Source organism: Haematobia irritans, chromosome 5 (assembly GCF_050003625.1).
Source record: "Haematobia irritans isolate KBUSLIRL chromosome 5, ASM5000362v1, whole genome shotgun sequence".
Taxonomy (NCBI): domain Eukaryota; kingdom Metazoa; phylum Arthropoda; class Insecta; order Diptera; family Muscidae; genus Haematobia; species Haematobia irritans.
Window position 1 is genome coordinate 157,075,154 of NC_134401.1, and position 23,689 is coordinate 157,098,842.

Sequence of the window (23,689 nt, forward strand, 5' to 3'; positions counted from 1 at the left end):
CTATGGACCTCTTCCTTTTTTCATCCACCGGTTGGTTGGTTGTTTGTGTGTGTGTGGTATACATGAGGTGGGGGTGGGGGAGGCGACTGGAGTTTCGTTTTTATATGAGATACTGGTATTGTGAATGGTTGTGTTGTGTTTTGTTGTTTCAGTTTCCGTTTTTTTGTTTGTTTTTTGTTTTCAATAATAAATTTACAAATGTTTTCACTTAAATGCTAAAAAAACACGTTGTTGTTGTTCTTGTCTTGTGTGGTAAATTGTTGTTGTAGTTTTAGAATTCCTTTGTTTCTGTTGTTTTATTTTGTTTGTTTGGTTGGTTTACTGTTGGTATTGTTTTTAGAAGAGTAGTAGTAGTATTGTTGTTGTTGTTTTAGTTGCGTCTGATTTTAAATATTTTCAAAATTTTCCAAAAAAAATTTTTGTTTTCTTTCTTTCTATTGTTGATTATTAATTTGGTTTTTTTGTTTTCGTAACTCTGTTTGATTTATTTCTTTTTTTCTGTAATCTGTATGTTTTGGAATTTTCTCCAGTATTTTTTTATTCATTTTTTTTTTTGCTTTTCCTCTATATTCAAATAGAACATGCATACGGGGGAATATTTATTTTATTTTCGGTTGTTCTCTTTGTTGTTGTTATTATTGTTATATTGTAGTGGTATTTGTTGTTGTTGTTGGTTTTTTGTTTGTATATTTATTAAATTTATGAAAATTATTCTCATAATTTATGATTGGATGTAAGCCACGTTAGACCTTCGTATAAGCCATCACCGGTTGTTGCACAGGAAGGTTGCACATACCAATTACGATCTCGTATTCTAGTTAAACCTAATTTTTCTTGAATCTCATGAGGTTTCATTGCTGAAAAAAAAATATAGAGAAAAATAGGTTATTTTTTTGGTGTGACATTTTAAAAATTATTATTTAAAAGCAGAGTTAAAAAGCGTTAACGCTATATTGGTATTGCACACTATACAAATTTTACAAAAAAAATTAAAATTCAAATTTGACTTTTATTTGGATTTTTTTTAATTAAACAATTGATTGGGTCAATTATTAGTTAAATAAAAATAACTCTGTATAACATTGTACTAAAAATTTGAAATTAAATTTGAAAAATTTTTCAATTAAAAAATTAAGTGAGTTAATTATTATTTAATTAAAAAAATAAATATTATACATTATTTTATATTTAATTTTATTTGGTGTAATTGTATTAAAACTAAATATTTTCTTTAGAAATTATAGAAATAAAAATTTGAGAAAATTTTTATAGAAATAACATTTTCAGAAAATTTTCAATAGAAATAAAAATTTGCGAAAATTTTCTATAGAAATGACATTTTCAGAAAATTTTCTATAGAAATAAAATTTTCAGAAAATTTTCTATAGAAATAAAATTTTCAGAAAATTTTCTATAGAAATAAAATTTTCAGAAAATTTTCTATAGAAATAAAATTTTCAGAAAATTTTCTATAGAAATAAAATTTTCAGAAAATTTTCTATAGAAATAAAATTTTCAGAAAATTTTCTATAGAAATAAAATTTTCAGAAAATTTTCTATAGAAATAAAATTTTTAGAACATTTTCTATAGAAATAAAATTTTCAGAAAATTTTCTATAGAAATAAAATTTTTAGAAAATTTTCTATAGAAATAAAATTTTCAGAAAATTTTCTATAGAAATAAAATTTTCAGAAAATTTTCTATAGAAATAAAATTTTCAGAAAATTTTCTATAGAAATAAAATTTTCAGAAAATGTTCTATAGAAATAAAATTTTGATTTTGTTAGATTTTTTAGTTTGGTAAATTTTTCTTCAAATTTTGGTAGATAATTTTTGGCCCGAATGGCAACCGTGACTACAGATCGTAATGAAGTCCAATCAAAATTAGTTCAGATATCCTTAAGTTTAAGCCCCTTTGTGGCCCAGATCCTATTTCCATATATTCCCTTAAGCATACTACTGCCTTCCAATATCATCTGCATTTACTCGATATCCGTGAATAACAGGGGGAGAAGTACCTTGAGCCACTGTAAGGGCAAACCTATTACATCTGTTTTGAAAGTCAAATCGCACAAACAACCAAATTCACTACATGGACGGCGGAAGTACGCAGGCAGTTGAATGTCAGAGTCGATGGCGAAACAATTCCGACAACAAATTACCCCAAGATTCTCGGGGTCACATTCGACAGCTTTTTTAAGTCGTCCGCCCATGCCACTGCAATTTATGATAAGCTCCGCGGTAGGAACAAGGTCCTCAAGCCGCTTGACGGCAGCACTTGGGGTGCGGACAAAGAAACCTTGTTGACTACATATAAGGCAATTTGCCGGTCAGCAGCGCCAGTGTGGACACCTCAAACGAGCGACACGCAGTGGAATAACATACAGACCTGTCAGAACACTGCCCTTAGAACCGCAACAGGATGTCTCCGCAGTACAACCCTGGATCACCTTTATGCGGAGACCAAGATCATCCCAGTGCGTCGACACAATTACATGTTGTCAAAGCAGTACCTCTTGGGTTGCCATCGAAGTTGTCATCCGAATCACCATCCTGTGGATAGACAACCTCCACCCAGAAATGTAAGGGTTGATCTTCACCTTCTAGAGCCCGAGATCCAGCGCTACAAAAGAGAGCCTCTAGATCAGGCAGCATACCAGACAGGTCTGAACAGGATTCATGAGGATACTGTAGCTGAAGCGGTGGGAAGCTACAAGGTTAATTCTGTTCTCGGAGTCCGACCGCCGCCCATTGCACCGGAGGAGAGAGACCTCCCACGGCAGACCAGGGTAGTTTTGGCCCAACTAAGATCAGGCAAGTGCAGCCGCCTTAATTCATACTCATCAGTAATTGATAGCAGCGTAGCTGACGTGTGGCCCATCTGTAATCAAGGGCCACATGACACTCGACACCTTTTTGCTTGCCCAGGTTAGCCTACCCGTCTCACTACCAGATCACTCTGGACACACCCCATCCTATCCCAACAAAGATGTATTTTTCTTTTCTGTCCTTCTGTCCGTTTTGTTTTACATTTCAAATTTTTGTAACCGTAAAAAAACTATTTCCACCTTGCACTTAAATTTTTAAATGTATGGATAAAGCGGAAGAACCTCCCATTTCCGATAATACACAGCCGCAGCAAAACAAGTGCCACCGCTTTATCACGAATACTGTCCATTACATTCAGGCTCTCTCAGATGGATAGGAAGTTTGAATTGGGTTTCACTGTCTTTTGGTTCCGCGACAGAATCCATAGCCTATTGTATGCAGTATAACTTCCAAGAGTTATTGTCTTATTTGTCCGTTTATGCCAAGACAGCAATTTCGTTCGATCTTGGAATCCTAAAATTCGTGAGAAATACTCGAAAGATTCTAATTTCGACCTTGGAATCCTAAAATTCGTGAGAAATACTCGAAAGACCCTAATTTCAGGCTCACTTAGACTGTTCAGTCCATTGTTACACTGAGTGCTGCGCGATTCCATCTTTAGCTCAATGACAAGGGGCCTAATATTTATAGTCAAGGCCTTTACATTGTGGTGAAACTTAGTGGGTATAAACCAACGTTGAAAAACCCTTGGTGTTCGGTCGAAACTGTGATTGAACCCATAAAGTTTATATGCAATACTAATAATTGCGCCACGGTGACTCCCTAACCTACTATTAAGAAGTCGTCAAAAGAGTTATCCACACAGCTTTGAAAGCTGGAATTACATCAATTTCGTGGAAACCATCGAAAAATCCTCAGATTCTTGAGGAATACTCGAAAGACATTTTAAGCCATCAGCCTAGGGACACTGCTATTATACATAAGTATTCATTTTTCTTGTCTGTAGCCAGAGAAGAGAGTTTCTAAAATGATATCATACCAACCAGATCTGAACAGTAATCAGGACGACACAGAAGCATAATCCTACACAGATGCATGGTTAATTATTTTCCAACCACACTATAAAATAGGGAAGTAATGTGGCAGCACCGTGAGTCACCGTGGTCTAATGGTTAGCATGCCCGCCTTGCATACACAAGGTCGTAGGTTCGATTCCTGCTACGACCGAACACCAAAAAGTTTGTCAGCGGTGGATTATCCCACCTCAGTACTGCTGGTGACATTTCTGAGGGTTTCAAAGCTTCTCTAAGTGGTTTCACTGGAATGTGGAACGCCGTTCGGACTCGGCTATAAAACGGAGGTCCCTTGTCATTGAGCTTAACATGGAATCGGGCAGCACTCAGTGATAAGAGAGAAGTGAAGTGAGCCTGATACATCGGGCTGCCACATAACCTAACCTAATCTAATGTGGCAGCATACGACAAATCCGTTTTGGTGAAGGCAAGTGCAGTCATTTCACCTCCTATTTATCCGGAATTGATAGTAACGTGGTCATTTGACGGCTAACCCCCACATCTATATCTTTTGGCCACAGGTTAAAAGACCTTGACACAGCTTAGTAGAACTGGACCCATAGCGCAGTAACTAAACTGTTTGCCAGACAGAAGACATTGTTCCGTCAATACTTCACTGGTTATGAAGTCATCCAACCAGGCTATGCATTGCAGCATGACGGTGGCTTCTCAGAGATTTGCAGTGAAAATAGGTAAGAATATAAAATGACGCTGAGCGATGACAGTAGTGTCTTATCCATGGTTGGCTATATTTTAGCTTCAGTTCGTACGAACTTTGCACCGTTCTTATGGTGATTGTTTCCATAGCCCAGAATGCTGAACAGAGGCTGATTTCTAACGATGTAAGTTAAGAATTATCTAAATTACATTTAAATTGCACACAACCATTGTCAATTGTATAAAAATACGAATAAATATAATAATATCACATATCACCATAATCAATAAAAATAAATTCTATGTATATAAATTTCAACAGAAATTTACTTACCATCCGCTAAATCTTGTTTATTAGCAAATATTAAAATAATGGCATCTCGCATTTCCCTATCGTTTATAATTCGATGTAATTCTGTTCTCGCTTCATCGATACGATCACGATCCGCACAATCCACAACAAATATAAGACCTTGCGTACCTATTGGAAAAACAAAAACAGAGAAAATAAAATCAAACAAATCAGCAAATATACTCGGTATTATCAATACAAAAAAATTATGACCTTCAGAATGCAACTATAAAATAAATAAATATGGAGAATGTGACAAGAGGGAAATTTTATAATAGCTCCGTTCGCGGTTTATCCAATGAATAATACTATTTATTAGAAATTTTTATTGGAGGTTTTTCACATAATCGAAGACTTCAACAAGAAAAATAGTCAAAGATAACTTCAACTTGTTCATAGGTGAATAGAAAATGCTGCAAAATTTTACTGGACATATTCTAGCAATAAAAACAATCCCTTCCAAGAGGTTGATTATCATTACTGAATTGTAATTAATAATCAGTACTACCAGAATAAAAACATTTTACCACAATCTACCATAAAAAAAATATTTTTCAAAATTGGTATTTTATTTCTACAGAAAATTTTCTCAAAATTTTATTTCTATAGAAAATTTTTTTCAAAATTTTATTTCTATAGAAACATTTTTTTCAAAATTTTATTTCTATAGAATTTGTTTTTCACATTTTATTTCTACAGAAAATTTTCTCAAAATTTTATTTCTATCGAAAATTTTGTAAAAATTTTATTTCTAAGAAAATTTTGTCAAAATTTTATTTCTATAGAAAATTTTCTCAAAATTTTATTTCTATAGAAAATTTTCTCAAAATTTTATTTCCGTATAAAGTTTCCTCACAATTTTATTTTTTTCAAAATTTTATTTCTATTCAAAATTTTGTCAAAATTTTTATTTTTATATAAAATTTTCTCAAAATTTTATTTCTATAGAAAATTTTGTCAAAATTCATTCTATTTCTATAGAAAATTTTCACAAAATTTTATTTCTATAGAAAATTTTGTCAAAATTTTATTTCTATAGAAACTTTTGTCAAAATTTTATTTCTATAGAAAATTTGGTCAATATTTTATTTCTATAGAAAATTTTTCAAAATTTTATTTCTATAGAAATTTTTTTCAAAATTTTATTTCTATAGAAAATTTTGTCAAAATTTTATTTCTATAGAAAATTTTGTCAAAATTCATTCTATTTCTATAGAAAATTTTCACAAAATTTTATTTCTATAGAAAATTTTGTCAAAATTTTATTTCTCTAGCAAATTTTGTCAAAATTTTATTTTTATAGAAAATTTTGTCAATATTTTATTTCTATAGAAAATTTTGTCAAAATTTTATTTCTATAGAAAATTTTCTCAAAATTTTGTTTCTATAGAAAATTTTGTCAAAATTTTATTTCTATAGAAAATTTTCTCAAAATTTTATTTCTATAGAAAATTTTCTCAAAATTTTATTTCTATAGAAAATTTTGTCAAAATTTTATTTCTATAGAAAATTTTCTCAAAATTTTATTTCTATAGAAAATTTTCTCAAAATTTTATTTTTATAGAAAATTTTCTCAAAATTTTATTTCTATAGAAAGTTTCCTCAAAATTTTATTTTTTCAAAATTGTATTTCTATAGAAAATCTTGTCAAAATGTTATTTCTATGGAAAATGTTGTCAAAATTGTATTTCTTTGGAAAATTTCTTTCAAAATTTTATTTCTATAGAAAGTTTTCTCTAAATTTTATTTCTATAGAAAATTTTGTTAATATCTTATTTCTATAGAAAATTTTGTCAACATTTTATTTCTGAAAAGAGATAATTTTTTGGTGGAAACTGGTGGTTCCTTCCTTACATCAATTTTCCCTACCAGTATCAAAAAGTTACCGCCTTCTTCGATTAAGACAGTCATCTTTTTAAGTATCCACTGTATCGATTTCGCATTAATTTTAAGATCCAAATTTCATAGGAAAAAATAAGAAAAAACTTAAGAATAAAACCGTTTCTTCACTTTTTCTATTTGTACCTCTATGTAAAGACATTTCGAACAATATTTCGAACAATTATAAGATAACTTCAACTTGTTAATAGGTGAATAGAAAATGCTGCAAAATTTTACTGGACATATTCTAGCAATAAAAACTATCCCTTCCAAGAGGTTGATTATCATTACTGAATTGTAATTAATAATCAGTACCACCAGAATAAAAACATTTTACCACAATCTACCATAAAAAAAAAATTTCAAAATTGATATTTTATTTCTACAGAAAATTTTCTCAAAATTTTATTTCTATTGAAAAATTTTTTCAAAATTTTATTTCTATAGAAACATTTTTTCAAAATTTTATTTCTATAGAATTTTTTTCACATTTTATTTCTACAGAAAATTTTCTCAAAATTTTATTTCTATAGAAAATTTTGTCAAAATTTTATTTCTATAGAAAATTTTGTCAAAATTTTATTTCTATAGAAAATTTTGTCAAAATTTTATTTCTATAGAAAATTTTGTCAAACTTTTATTTCTATAGAAAATTTTCTCAAAATTTTATTTCTATAGAAAATTTTCTCAAAATTTTATTTCCGTATAAAGTTTCCTCAAAATTTTATTTCTATACAAAATTTTCTCAAAATTTTATTTCTATAGAAAATTTTGTCAAAATTTTATTTTTATATAAAATTTTCTCAAAATTTTATTTCTATAGAAAATTTTGTCAAAATTCATTCTATTTCTATAGAAAATTTTCACAAAATTTTATTTCTATAGAAAATTTTGTCAAAATTTTATTTCTATAGAAACTTTTTTTTTCTATAGAAAATTTGGTCAATATTTTATTTCTATAGAAAATTTTTCAAAATTTTATTTCTATAGAAATTTTTTTCAAAATTTTATTTCTATAGAAAATTTTGTCAAAATTTTATTTCTATAGAAAATTTTGTCAAAATTCATTCTATTTCTATAGAAAATTTTCACAAAATTTTATTTCTATAGAAAATTTTGTCAAAATTTTATTTCTATAGCAAATTTTGTCAAAATTTTATTTTTATAGAAAATTTTGTCAATATTTTATTTCTATAGAAAATTTTGTCAAAATTTTATTTCTATAGAAAATTTTCTCAATATTTTATTTCTATAGAAAATTTTTCAAAATTTTATTTCTATAGAAATTTTTTTCAAAATTTTATTTCTATAGAATATTTTGTCAAAATTTTATTTCTATAGAAAATTTTGTCAAAATTCATTCTATTTCTAGAAAATTTTCACAAAATTTTATTTCTATAGAAAATTTTGTCAAAATTTTATTTCTATAGAAAATTTTGTCAAAATTTTATTTCTATAGCAAATTTGGTCAATATTTTATTTCTACAGAAAATTTTTCAAAATTTTATTTCTATAGAAATTTTTTTCAAAATTTTATTTCTATAGAAAATTTTGTCAAAATTTTATTTCTATAGAAAATTTTGTCCAAATTCATTCTATTTCTATAGAAAATTTTCACAAAATTTTATTTCTATAGAAAATTTTGTCAAAATTTTATTTCTATAGCAAATTTTGTCAAAATTTTATTTTTATAGAAAATTTTGTCGATATTTTATTTCTATAGAAAATTTTGTCAAAATTTTATTTCTATAGAAAATTTTCTCAAAATTTTATTTCTATAGAAAATTTTGTCAAAATTTTATTTCTATAGAAAATTTTGTCAAAATTTTATTTCTATAGAAAATTTTGTCAAAATTTTATTTCTATAGAAAATTTTGTCAAAATTTTATTTCTATAGAAAATTTTCTCAAAATTTTATTTCTATAGAAAATTTTGTCAAAATTTTATTTCTATAGAAAATTTTCTCAAAATTTTATTTCTATAGAAAATTTTCTCAAAATTTTATTTCTATAGAAAATTTTCTCAAAATTTTATTTCTATAGAAAATGTTCTCAAAATTTTATTTCTATAGAAAGTTTCCTCAAAATTTTATTTTTTCAAAATTGTATTTCTATAGAAAATCTTATCAAAATGTTATTTCTATGGAAAATTTTGTCAAAATTGTATTTCTTTGGAAAATTTCTTTCAAAATTTTATTTCTATAGAAAGTTTTCTCTAAATTTTATTTCTATAGAAAATTTTGTTAATATTTTATTTCTATAGAAAATTTTGTGAAATTTTTATTTCTATAGAAAATTTTGTCAAAATTTTGTTTCTATAGAAAATTTTGTCAACATTTTATTTCTGAAAAGAGATAATTTTTTGGTGGAAACTGGTGGCTCCTTCCTTACATCAATTTTCCCTACCAGTATCAAAAAGTTACCGCCTTCTTCGATTAAGACAGTCATCTTTTTAAGTATCCACTGTATCGATTTCGCATTAATTTTAAGATCCAAATTTCATAGGAAAAAATAAGAAAAAACTTAAGAATAAAACCGTTTCTTCACTTTTTCTATTTGTACCTCTATGTAAAGACATTTCGAACAATATTTGGGCATATTTTATGCCAAATCCCATATCAGTCGAAAAATGGATTGGTTCCACTTTTCAAATATATTTTAGAAATTTTCATTGATTTGTCGCTACTCAGGAAAAAATATCACCAAACTATTACGACGACAGCCTTGCATGCCATTTCAGCACACGTCAAAATGGGACTCAATCAGCCCAAGCCGTGTCACAGGACGGTCCTCGTGACGCTTGACCTATCGAAGGCATTCGATAGGACGGTCCTAGTGACGCTTGGCCTATCGAAGGCATTCGATAGGGTCAACCATGCCACACTATTCGAGGACATCGACAATACGTCCCTACCGGCAGGAACCAAACGTTGGGTTCTGAATTATCTGTGCGGACGCAAGTCATATGTGGAAATCAGGGACAGGAAGTCAAAACCCCGTAGAGTTAAACAGGGAGTTCCCCAGGGTAGGGTGATATCTCCGGCACTGTTTAATCTCTACCTGTCCTCGGGCCCATTGTTAATCACATATGCGATTCTGACATTCAACTGCGCAGGTGCAGAGTCAACGGCGAAATAATTCCGACCACAAATTAACCCAAGATTCTCAGGGTCACATTCGACAGCCTTTTTAATTCGTCCGCCCATGTCTCTGCAATTTGTGATAAGCTCCGCGGTAGGAACAAGGTCCTCAAGTCGCTTGCCGGCAGAACTTGGGGTGCGGACAAGGAAACATATAAGGCAATTGGCCGGCCAGCAGCGCCTCAAACTAGCAACACGCAGTGGAATAACATACAGACCTGTCAGAACGCTGCCCTTAGAACTGCAACAGGATGTCTCCGCAGTACACCCCTGAATCACCTTTATGCGGAGACCAAGATCATCCCAGTGCGTCGACACAATTAGATTTTGTCAAAGCAGTACCTCTTGGGTTGCTATCGTCGTTATCATCCAAATCACCATCTTATGGATAGACAACCTCCACCCAGGAATGTAAGGGTTGATCTTCACCTTCTAAAGCCCGAAATCCAGCGTTATAAAAGGAGCCTCTAGATCAGGCAGCATACCAGGCAGGTCTGAACAGGATTCATGAGGATACTGTAACTAAAGCGGTGAGAAGCTACAAGGTTCATCCTGTTCTCGGAGTCCGACCGCCGCCCATAGCACCGAAGGAGAGAGACCTCCCACGGCAGACCACGGTAGTTTTGGCCCAATTAAGATCAGGCAAGTGCAGCCGCATCAATTCATACATATCAGTGATTGATAGCAGCGTAACTGACGTGTGTCCCATCTGTAATCAAGGGCCACATGACACTCGTCATCTTTTTGCTTGCCCAGCTTAGCCTACACCCCATCCTTGTCGCAGAGTTCCTAGATCTGGACACCAGCTGAAGTACCAAAGCATTGAACAAATTGGATGAAATTACATTAAAACCGTTACAATAACAACATAGAAATAAAAATTTGACAAAATTTCTTATAGAAATAAAATTTTGACAAAATATTCTATAGAAATCAAATTTTGACAAAATTTTCGATAGAAATAAAATTTTGACAAAATTTTCGATAGAAATAAAATTTTGACAAAATATTCTATAGAAATAAAATTTTGAGAAAATTTTCTATAGAAATAAAATTTTAACAAAATTTTCAATAAAAATAAAATTTTGACAAAATTTCTTATAGAAATAAAATTTTGACAAAATTTTCTATAGAAATAAAATGTTGACAAAATTTTCTGTAGAAATAAAATGTTGACAAAATTTTCTATAGAAATAAAATTTTGCCAAAATTTTCTATTGAAATAAAATTTTGACAAAATTTCTTATAGAAATAAAATTTTGACAAAATTATCTATAGAAATGGGAGCCACCGTGGTGCAATGGTTAGCATGCCCGCCTTGCATACACAAGGTCGTGGGTTCGATTCCTGCTTCGACCGAACACCAAAAAGTTTTTCAGCGGTGGATTATCCCACCTCAGTAATGCTGGTGACATTTCTGAGGTTTTCAAAGCTTCTCTAAGTGGTTTCACTGAAATGTGGAACACCGTTCGGACTCGGCTATAAAAAGGAAGTCCCTTGTCATTGAGCTTAATAACATAGAATCGGGCAGCACTCAGTGATAAGAGAGAAGTTCACTAATGTGGTATCACAATGGACTGAATAGTCTAAGTGAGCCTGATACATCGGGCTGCCACCTAACCTAACCTTCTATAGAAATAAAATTTTGACAAAATTTTTTATACAAATAAAATGTTTACAATATTTTCTATAGAAATAAAATTTTCTATAGAAATAAAATTTGACAAAATTTTCTATAGAAATCAAATTTTGACAAAATTTTCTATAGAAATAAAATTTTGACAAAATTTTCTATACAAATAAAATTTTGGCGATATCTTAAAAGGAAATTTAACAAATATCTATTGCCAATCCCTACAATTTTGTCATAACTGAAATTTTACGCAATGTCTATCGCTAAACTTTCTGTTAAATTGAGTAAATATGCGAACACCCCTAACATAGAATATAAACAATAATCCAAGATGAAGTCGCGTAGATTTTTTTTAATTTTTTCCTTACCAGTGTAATAGTGTCGCCACAGTGGTCTTATCTTATCTTGTCCACCAACATCCCAGACATTGAATTTGACATTTTTATAGGTAACTGTTTCCACATTAAAACCAACAGTGGGTATTGTAGTTACAGATTGCCCTAATTTTAATTTGTATAAAATAGCTGAAAAAAACAAAACAAATTAATTATTTCTTATTTTTCACAGATGTTTTTGAGGACTTACTTGTTTTTCCTGCTGCATCAAGTCCCAACATTAAAATGCGCATTTCTTTGTTACCAAAAATTTTCGAAAGTAATTTCCCCATTTCGACAGCGACAATGCATCAATGGACCTAAACTTAATCTGTAACGAAAAACAGGAAATAATATGTTAGATTGGCGATCTCAAAAGTTTAGAATTGCAAATAGAATTTAAATTGGAATCTTCAAAAAAAAAACAAAAAATTGTTAGTGTTTGAATATCTTGAGATGAGCCATCTTCTATCCACTCATTGTGGGGAGAATGAAACCAGTTTTTTTGTTCAATCTAATGCAAATATATTGGAACAAATTTCCATAATTTTAATATGTATATAACGAAAAAGTAAGATATGAAACCAAGATTTTATGGAACATAAAAAAAGAAGTATTATTTTGATATCTTCTTCAACTCAAGATAACGTCCATTTTATGAAATTATCTGGAAATTATATTTTTCTATACTAACAATTTATAATTCGAGGGCATTTCGCGATGTCGTCAAGTACTTTTCGAAACTGTCACCATGGATTGCCTATCGATTGTAATCATACTGTAGTATTTCAAATTTGCAAATGTTGACCAATGGATCAATGAGAAAAAATGGAAAAAAATCGGCATTTTGGATGTTGAAGTGTACAGAAAAATCATTATCAACATTTTAAAAAAAACTGAATAGATCACATAAGTTAATTGAATTATAAATTATTTGGATTAATTATTTTAATTAATGATCCTTAGGGGAATAAAAAATCTGATGCTAGAAAATTCGAAATGTTTTTCTCTCTCTTATAAGCAAAATTTTATTATATTTTCTTAAATTTGAAACCATTTTCATTAAACTATTTTTCATATTGTCTTGCTTTTATAGTTTCTGTTGAACGATTACACCCCGGGGAAACATATAATGCTACCATTTTAGTCGATATTTGAAATTTATCTATACACGTGATTTTTCTGCCGTTTTGTAGTTGACCTCCAAAAACGAATTTCACGTTCATTATTAAAGCAAGAGATAACATTATTTATTGTTTATAGAACGAACTAAATAAAGCAAACAAAAACAATAAAATAGCAGTGGACAACAATGACGAAATATTAAACAAGTTCAATTAATTATCAATTGTGTTACTAATGTGCAACATTCGCATTTCAAAAATAGATTTATTTACTTATTGACTGATAACTTTTACAATTATAAATTGACCATTAAGGTCTTTAGATTTATAATCACAGATAATAACACCTGTATTATGTTTGTTTCTTAAAAAAAGATGTAATCATCAAAATTTAGAAAAATATTTACAGAGATTTAGAGAAAATTTGAACACAAGAATCTATGTCTCGACAATATGGTAAAATATACCAGAAGAATGGAAAGATCAATATCGGAGGGTGATCCGATGCTTGCTTTGAAACTTAATACGCGCTGCAAAATCAAAGATTTTTTGTGTATGTCGTGTACGGTGACTTCTCTCATTCCAAAACTACCGAAAAAAATTGTCTTAATGTGTTCTGTGCTGGCACCAGCCAAAAGAAATCCAACTGGACCAGCTTCAGAGACTACACCGATCTGGATCTTTGTGAAGCTTCTATGTTTAAATTTTAGATAACTCATAAATTTATCTAAATCGGGAGATGGGGCTACATCAGAAAATGGATCGATACAAACTTTAACGGAACGAAATACATTTCTGACTTTCAACGACATTTATTTCTGCGGGCTATGAGTATAATTCTCATCTACGTCGTGTCTGTGGGAGAATATAAACTCGGGGTTTTTGGGCAACGAGATGAGTCCCGACAGCTGAAGGGTATTGAACACGACGAGTGGCACGACCGCTGTTCAGTTCACACTAAGCGACAGGAACTCTACCACCGCACTAAGTGTTTCGGCATTTAGCTTGCTTCCGCACTAATTGTTTCGGCAGTTAGCTTGCTTGCGCAATAATCGTTATTCGCCCATTAGCTTGCTTCCGCACTAATAGCTTCGGCTATTAGCTTGCTTCCTCACTAATTGTTTAGACAATTAGCTTGCTTCCGCACTATTAGCCTCGGCTATTAGCTTGCTTCCGCACTAATAGCTTCGGCTACTAGCTTTCTTCCGCACTAATTGTTTCGGCTATTAGCTTGCTTCCGCACTAATTGTTTCGGCAATTAGCTTGCTTCCGCACTAATAGCTCCGGCTATTAGCTTGCTTCCACTAGTAGTTCGTCACGTAGTTTGTATATTTTGTTAATAACAGAATCGCCGCATCACCTGAATCATCAACATAGACCAACCAACACAACCGACTCATCAACACCGGACAGCCACCGGATCATCAACCGAATATTCAACAACGCCGAATCGTCAACGACAATCCCGAACCATCATTGCAGAATAACCCATCAACGGGATCCGAACCGAACAATCGCCGACTCCGTACCAACGACTTTAGCCGAACCAAATCGTCAACAACCAACAATCCGCCGACATCTTTACTAAGAGGCTACATAATAAATCACCGACTCCCCAGCATACCTTGCAAACATAAGCTTTATACATTTATAAGGTCAAATAAATAAAACTCGTTTTATTATATCAATACCACCAAATCGTGTGTTCTTAATTTAAGGTTCGTGGGTCCTTAAAGTTGATCCTGACCGACAACAGAAATAAAATTTTGGCAAAATTTTCTGTAAAAATAACATTTTGACAAAATTTTCTATAGAAATAAAATGTTGACAAAATTTTCTATAGAAATAAAATTTTGAAAAAAATTTCTATAGAAATAAAATTTTGACAAAATTTTCTATAGAAATAAAATTTTGACAAAATATTCTATAGAAACAAAATTTTGACAAAATTTTCTATAGAAATAAAATTTTGAAAAAATTTCCATAGAAATAAATTTTTGAAAAAATTTTCTATAGAAATAAAATTTTGAAAAAATTTTCTATAGAAATAAAATTTTGACAACATTTTCTATAGAAATAAAATTTTGAGAAAATTTTCTATAGAAATAAAATGTTGACAACATTTTCTATGGAAATGAAATTTTGGCAATATTTTCTATAGAAAAAAATTGCAAAAGAAACATTTTTTTGTTTAGTATTGTTTTTGGCAAAATTTTCTTCAAAGTTTGCTAGAAAATTTTTGGGACGAGTGGCAACCGTGTACATGACACGAGCCACCTATTCGCTTACCTAGCCAAACCTACATAAAAACCCATAAATTAGGCTTCAAATTGTTTTCCCATCTACGGTGTTCTCAAGATCTTGTCCCAGCTACTGTTTCCTATTCTAAGTTCTTAAAATAATGGTAGCTGGCCAGAAAATTTCGCTAAATTATCAGGTGACTGCCGAACTTGAGGATCATTTTTAACAAAGGACAAATCGTACTACAAAAATCGAAAAGGATTACTTTAATAAGAGTGATCATCATTGAAGAGAATAATGTTGTCAAAACAATTCATCCACTACTACAATTAACCGAATGGACATCGCAGCTACAACCATTCAAAAAGCCAGTGAAGCCCATACCATAGAATGAAGTGAAATGTAAGTAATAATGGAAAAATATTTATCAATAAATGTCATATTTTATTTTCGTCTATTTTTCACCGTCTCTAATTGAATCAACGCATATTTTAAAATTAATAGGGCTCATACATACAATAAACGTGACTTTAATAGGTAATCATTCTTTTTCGGAGCTATCACCACCATCCTCCTATAGCAAAGCAAAAGCCACCCATATTATTATGTTGACGTAATGTTTACTTTGTATGTAACTGACTTTAGTCATTCAATGTTTAATGCTCGCAAGCGGTACACACACATACACACATAATACTGTGAAACGATGCAGTGACTTGCTTTAAATTCTAGAAAATATTTTGTTCTTAATTTTGTAGATTGATAAAAACTATGCGAAAATTTAAATTTTTTTTTTGAGCTTATACTTAATAGAATAATTCTAAGATTTAGCCATTTTGGAAATACATATAATTTGACTGGCTGAAATTATTAGCAACTCGTTTGTTTGTTGTAGACTAATTTCTCTTGTCTCAAATACCGGCAAAAACTTGTTTGTGATAAAGCACGTGAGTTATTTTTTTATCAATATTGACCATGAATTCTACATTTAAGCACAGGTAATTGGTTATATAAAGTACACGAATATTTTTTTACGTTAAACAATTAACAATGGGTTAATGTTGGGCAAAAACCGACTACATAATATCTATTTTTTGACAAATTTTTCTATAGGAATAAAATTTTCATATTGACAAAATTTTCTATAGAAATATAATTATAAAAAAAATTTCTATAGATATAAAATTTTGACAAAATTTACTATAGAAATAAAATTTTTACAAAATTTTCTATAGAAATAAAATTTTGACAAAATTTTCTATAGAAACAAAATTTTGGCAAAATTTTCTATAGAAATAAAATGTTGACAAAATTTTCTATAGAAATACAATTTTGACAAAATTTTTTATAGAACTAAAATTTTGATAAAATTTTCTAAAGAAATAAAATTTTGACAAAATTTTCTATAGAAATAAAATTTTGACAAAATTTTCTTTAGAAATAAAATTTTAACAACATTTTCTATAGAAATTAAAAATTTAGATTTTGGCAAAATTTTGACAAATGTTTCTATACAAATACAATTTTGACAAAATTTTCTATAGAAATAAAATTTTGACAAAATTTTCTATAGAAATAAAATTTTGACAAAATTTTCTATAGAAATAAAATTTTGACAAAATTTTCTATAGAAATAAAATTTTAACAAAATTTTCTATAGAAATTAAAAATTTAGATTTTGAGAAAATTTTCTATACAAATACAATTTTGACAAAATTTTCTAAAGAAATAAAATTTTGAAAAAAATTTTCTATAGAAATAAAATTTTGACAAAATTTTCTATAGAAACAAAAATTTGACAAAATTTTCTATAGAAATAAAATTTTGACAAAATTTTCTATAGAAATAAATTTTTGAAAAAAATTTCTATAGAAATAAAATTTTGAAAAAATATATAGAAATAAAATTTAGAGAAAATTTTCTATAGAAATAAAATTTTGAGAAAATTTTCTATAGAAATAACATTTTGAGAAAATTTTCTATAGAAATAAAATTTTGACAAAATTTTCTATAGAAATAAAATTTTGACAAAATTTTCTATAGAAATAAAATTTTGACAAAACTTTCTTTAGAAATAAAATTTTGACAAAATTTTTTTAGAAATAAAATTTTAACAAAATTTTCTATAGAAATAAAATTTTTACAAAATTTTCTATAAAATTTTGACAAAATTTTCTATAGAAATAAAATTTTGACAAAATTATCTATAGAAATAAAATTTTGACAAAATTTTCTATAGAAATAAAATTTTGACAAAATTTTCCATAGAAACAAAATTTTGACAAAATTTTCTATAGAAACAAAATTTTGACAAAATTTTCTATAGAAATTAAAAATTTAGATTTTGAGAAAAGTTTCTATACAAATACAATTTTGACAAAATTTTCTAAAGAAATAAAATTTTGAAAAAAATGTTCTATAGAAATAAAATTTTGACAAAATTTTCTATAGAAATAAAATTTTAACAAAATTTTCTATAGAAACAAAATTTTGACAAAATTTTCTATAGAAACAAAATTTTGACAAAATTTTCTATAGAAATAAAATTTTGACAAAATTTTCTATAGAAATAAAATTTTTACAAAATTTTCTATAGAAACAAAATTTTGACAAAATTTTCTATAGAAATAAAATTTTTACAAAATTTTCTATAGAAATAAAATTTTGACAAAATTTTCTATAGGAATAAAATTTTAACAAAATTTTCTATAGAAACAAAATTTTGACAAAATTTTCTATAGAAACAAAATTTTGACAAAATTTTCTATAGAAATAAAATTTTGACAAAATTTTCTATAGAAATAAAATTTTTACAAAATTTTCTATAGAAATAAAATTTTGACAAAATTTTCTATAGAAATAAAATTTTGACAAAATTTTCTATAGAAATAAAATTTTGACAAAATTTTCTATAGAAATAAAATTTTGACAAAATTTTCTAAAGAAATAAAATTTTGGAAAATTTTCTATAGAAATAAAATATTGACAAAATTTTCTTTAGAAATAACATTTTGACAAAATTTTCTTTAGAAATAAAATTTTGACAAAATTTTCTATAGAAACAAAATTTTGACAAAATTTTCTATAGAAATAAAATTTGACAAAATTTTCTATAGAAATAAAATGTTGACAAAATTTTCTATAGAAATAAAATTTTGACAAAATTTTCTATAGAAATAAAATTTTGACAAAATTTTCTAAAGAAATAAAATTTTAACAAAATTTCCTATAGAAATAAAATTTTGACAACATTTTCTATAGAAATAAAATGTTGACAAAATTTTCTAAAGAATTAAAATTTTGAGAAAATTTTCTATAGAAATAAAATATTGACAACATTTTCTTTAGAAATAACATTTTGACAAAATTTTCTTTAGAAATAAAATTTTGACAAAATTTTCTATAGAAACAAAATTTTGACAAAATTTTCTATAGAAATAAAATTTGACAAAATTTTCTATAGAAATAAAATGTTGACAAAATTTTCTATAGAAATAAAATTTTGACAAAATTTTCTATAGAAATAAAATTTTGACAAAATTTTCTATAGAAATAAAATTTTGACAAAATTTTCTATAGAAATAAAATATTGACAAAATTTTCTATAGAACCAAAATTTTGACAAAATTTTCTATAGAAACAAAATTTTGACAAAATTTTTATTAGAAATAAAATTTTTACAAAATTTTCTATAGAAATAAAATTTTGACAAAATTTTCTAAAGAAATAAAATTTTGAGAAAATTTTCTATAGAAATAAAATATTGACAAAATTTTCTTTAGAAATAACATTTTGACAAAATTTTCTTAAGATATAAAATTTGACAAAATTTTCTATAGAAATAAAATGTTGACAAAATTTTCTATAGAAATAAAATTTTGACAAAATTTTCTATAGAAATAAAATTTTGACAAAATTTTCTATAGAAATAAAATTTTGACAAAATTTTCTATAGAAATAAAATTTTGACAAAATTTTCTATAGAAATAAAATTTTGACAAAATTTTCTATAGAAATAAAATTTTGATGAAATTTTCTATAGAAATAAAATTTTGACAAAATTTTCTATAAATAAAAATTTGATAAAATTTTCTATAGAAATAAGATTTTGACAAAATTTTTTAATAATAGCTGTTGGATGTTTCTAATCATCCAATTGTGGTTTAGCGATATTAGAGTATGAAGTAAAATTACTCCATACAAGATATACTCTGAAATACATGGGAATAAAGATTGGTTGATATTATAGTGTATAAGGCAGAGACAAGATATTTTATATTCCCAGCCTTGGCTAAAAAAAAGAGGATCACATATCATTGAGCGTACCATACAACCGAACATCACTCATTGATAGGAGAAAAGTTCGCCACCTTTGGTATTCCAAGGAATTCGTCGTTTGTCTAGGTGAGTGTGCAACAACAGAAATACTCCTAATATGCGTTGATAAATAACAAGGTAGACTCAACTGGCTGATTAAAGGTTATTGCTTTTGCAACGTTATGTTGTATTGAACGTGTTCTTTGAGTATGCTTGGGGTTTGTTAACTTGTATCCTGAACTCTACTACTCCTAGTAAGGGGTCAACCTAGTATTTCGATTGGCCCTTGGTTCCAATCAGTGCCGGATAAGAAGTTTATGCGACTGCTCACGCCGATCTTAGGGCATTTTTGGCGTTTTTCTGTGGACTATGTTCTTGGATCAGTATTTTTGAGATCCAACTCTCCGGACAGCGACTGAAAAGCGAATATATTAAAGTGGGAAGAATTTTCTTGAGGACGAAATCTCTGTAATTGGAGAAAAAGTCCATAGGGCCGAGGCATTTATTGCATGTAAGATTATTTAGTCTATATATAGTCAACTGAGAATTGCAAATCATGTAAAGCACTTAACTGCTAACGACTTCACACTAACTTGGTTTTTGTTTTACAAATTTTTAATCCCCTTCCATACCTTTTCAGAGCACATAATCAATAAATTCTGATCGCTATCATCGACCGGCTTACCAGTTTAACCACTTAAGAATTTTTGAATAAATTTACTTTCAAAGTCGCATTGATTTCAAATTGCAATATTTTTTAATACAATGCATAAAACATCATAGCACAATTTCAATTAAATTTAATTTAGCGTAATGACTGATCAGCTGTCAAATTCATTGCTTGCTGGCATTTACCCAATGTAATAGCGCTTTTGTTTACATTTACAAGAACTATCGTTGTGTACTAAAAAGAATGAAATGGTGATGCAGAGAGAGAGAGAGAGAGCGAGGTAAATGACTATGACGAATTTGGGAGAGCACCATATACATAGCAACATAGTAGACGACTTCTACTACAAATTCTGCTTCTACTTCTATTGAAGCTGATGATTGATATTGACCAGAAAGTCTGAGTGGAGCCACAATGTCAATGAATTGCCAAATGGTTCCTCCATTGATTTGTTGGTTCATCCATCTACTACAAAAGAGAAAAAATCATTCTAAATTTGGGTAAAAGAATAATAGGGAAGGCAAGAGAGTAAACAAAAACAGAGAATAAAACAATCTATGGGCGTGATCATCATCATCATCATTATCCAAAACGTATCGTTGTACCCCGTCCACCTTCAATTAAACATAGTAGTATGGCTTTGCTCGCAAATCGGTTTTTTTAGTTGAAGGTAGCAAAAAAATGAATACGACAATACCAATATCACACACGAGTTCAATGGCAAACATTAATGGTGTTTCTTTTTTTGTCCCAAAATCCACAAACAAAATTTAAGCTAAAAGCAACGCTTGCTTGCTTATTATACTCTGTCGTCGTCTGCGTCCATGGTTCTTTTTTTATCAGCAAATATACAATGTTCATACATCTCCTCTTCCGCTACTCACTCACTCATAACTCCCAACAAACATACGATAACAATTTTTCATTTGCAATTTATATTATCCAAATTAGTTTTCTTTTTGGTTTTTTTGATGATATACTCTCAACATAGTGTTTTCATGTTTTCTATTCATTTTGATAATAATGGCACAACAACAATGTTTAGATACCTTCTTTTTGGCAGAACACTACTATTTCGAACTTTTACACGTCACACACACCGCTTATTCGCTGCTATTCCTTCTTTATCTTTTTATTATGCATAAGTTTTAGCTGAATTTTTTTATTGGAACGCGCCGTATTTCGCAGGAAATTATATGTAGATATTGTGCAGCACAAGTTGAAATGTTGCTAACAAAGTTTCATTTTAGAAATGCACTAAATTCGTAAACGATATTATGTTATAAAACAACATAAAAGTTACTCATTTCTATCAGAAGATGGTATTTTATTAGTCTAAAGTGACAATAACAATGATGCTAATCCAATGAACTTTCGTAACTGTGTACTAAATTCGGTCAACAGGGTGTATTACGAGCAAATGGTTTTCTTTAAAGAGAATCAGTGTTGTATTTTTAGTACAATTAAATGCAGCTGACTTAACGTAAGGTGATCCAGAGCAAAATAAAATCGATGAAATTATAGCCAACACTGATTCTCCGTACGAAATGTCTGCAAAATAACTTACATGTGGTCGGCATTAAAAGCCCATATACATATATAAACCCAATAAACACAAGCATTGGAGAAATGCTTATATTCAATACGGTTTCAAACATGTTTTCAAAGAATTACCTTAAAATTCAATTTGAAAAATTGTTGAGAAAATCGCGTTCTCAACAAAAAATAGACATTACCCTCAACAGTAGAATTCAACACGTTAGCAACAATTTCTCAACATATCACCAAAAACTTTTCAAACTAAATTTCATTTTAATGTTTCAAACCTATGGGAAAATTTGTTGAAGGCAATCAATTTGCAAGGCCATCTGAATTAATGTTGAATATGGGATTCACTATCAAATTGATATAGTGTTACTTGTGAAAAATACTCATCCTTGTGTTTGTATGGAATAAATAAAATTATAGTCGATCACAGTAATAATTATCGATTTTGTCGTCCAACATAAATTATAGTGTGGCCCATATCTGGAATATGTTTGGAAATTTTTCGTACAGATAAATTTAAAATACCCTGCCAACATTTTTTTAATTTGACGGCACTTCTTCAATGCATAACATTTATACGACTAAAATCAAATTAAATATAATAGGTCTGTTTGTGTACTTTCCCAGTAAAAAATATCCTGTAAAAACTTGGTAGAGACTAAAAATGGATTGTACTCTCTTTGCTAAAATAAGCAGGAAAAAACGCGAACGTCATCCGGTACCATGAACCAGTTTTCAGCTTTTAAATCAATTAAAGAAACAAAAATGTTCATATTTTTCTAACTTCTAAATGACACTGAAATATATTGCACGTACGATTTGTTTATGATTATAAAACAGCTGGTAATTATGTGCTAACTCTTGCAAGTTTTTACTAAAAATTAAAATTTTCCAGCAAAATCTTGCAACTTCTCTATTTCTAAAATATCAAAATTGATGTCACCCTGGCTCTTTTTTGCTGGCTTTTTGGAGTAAACAAAAGACTTTCAGTAAAAAATTGTGATAATTATCAAACATTATCGGGTTCTCGAACGGAGCTAATGATGGTGTCGGTATCTGTCAGAGAATGAATTTCTGTATGATCGAGGCAGGATTCCTGGACAAATAACACGTTATTCTATTTGGAATGTCGAAAAATGTTTACCAATATAAATTCCACAATATTAGGTGTAATAACTACCCTGCCAACATTTTTTGAATTTGGGGGCGCTTCTGAGAATCCCCACTACGTCGAAAACAGTCGTATACGATATCCAAAACTCCTCGGAAAAGCGCCGTCACTATTGAGAAGTTGTACCACGCCAAGTTACTACAAAAAAGTATCGCATGAGTGCAATTATTAGGTGCCTTTTTTAATAAATTTAGAACGACGCTAATAAGAGCCCCTTCAAACAATCAGAAAAAGTGAATTTTAAGATAGTTGTAAAAGAATCATTGTGGTCAAGTAAAACCCGATTGTTTAAATGATTATTAATTTTATTGAACATTTATAAATTCTCATAAATATAACATTTATACGACTATCACATCACATTTAACATATTTTTATGCATTAATAAAAGATTGATGTTGAGTTACAAGTTGCAAGTTACATGTTGTAGCGTCTATCAGCCAGTGCTTTTATTCCCAATGGAGGCAGCGTGTCTGGAAAAATAATTGAAAAACTATCACTTTATTCCATTTGGAAAGTCAAAAATTGTTCACCAATATACCTTTCACAATTTTAAGCGAAATAACTATGTTTTTAGCACTTCATTATCATTTTTATTTAAATAAAATATAAGAAGCTAGTTGTGCTTGGTGTTTCACAAAATATAAAATGGCTCTTGTAACAATAGTGATGGCAAAAT

At 28.8% G+C, this 23,689-nt stretch overlaps 1 protein-coding gene across 2 annotated transcripts; it reads right to left on the reverse strand.

The window, feature by feature from the left end:
* Nucleotides 1–586: 586 nt before the first annotated feature.
* Arf6 (ADP-ribosylation factor 6) lies at nt 587–21,659 on the reverse strand. 2 transcript variants are annotated; one of them, XM_075308785.1, is made up of 5 exons: nt 21,341–21,659; nt 12,151–12,270; nt 11,934–12,089; nt 4,895–5,041; nt 587–857 (listed from the first exon to the last, which is right to left on the reverse strand). In XM_075308785.1, the coding sequence occupies exons 2-5, from the start codon at nt 12,230–12,232 to the stop codon at nt 715–717; spliced, it is 528 nt and encodes a 175-aa protein (XP_075164900.1). In that variant the 5' UTR covers nt 12,233–12,270; nt 21,341–21,659; the 3' UTR covers nt 587–714. The 2 variants fall into 2 exon arrangements, with proteins under 2 accessions (XP_075164900.1, XP_075164901.1); XM_075308786.1 differs by lacking the exon at nt 21,341–21,659 and adding an exon at nt 20,307–20,326.
* Nucleotides 21,660–23,689: the final 2,030 nt, after the last annotated feature.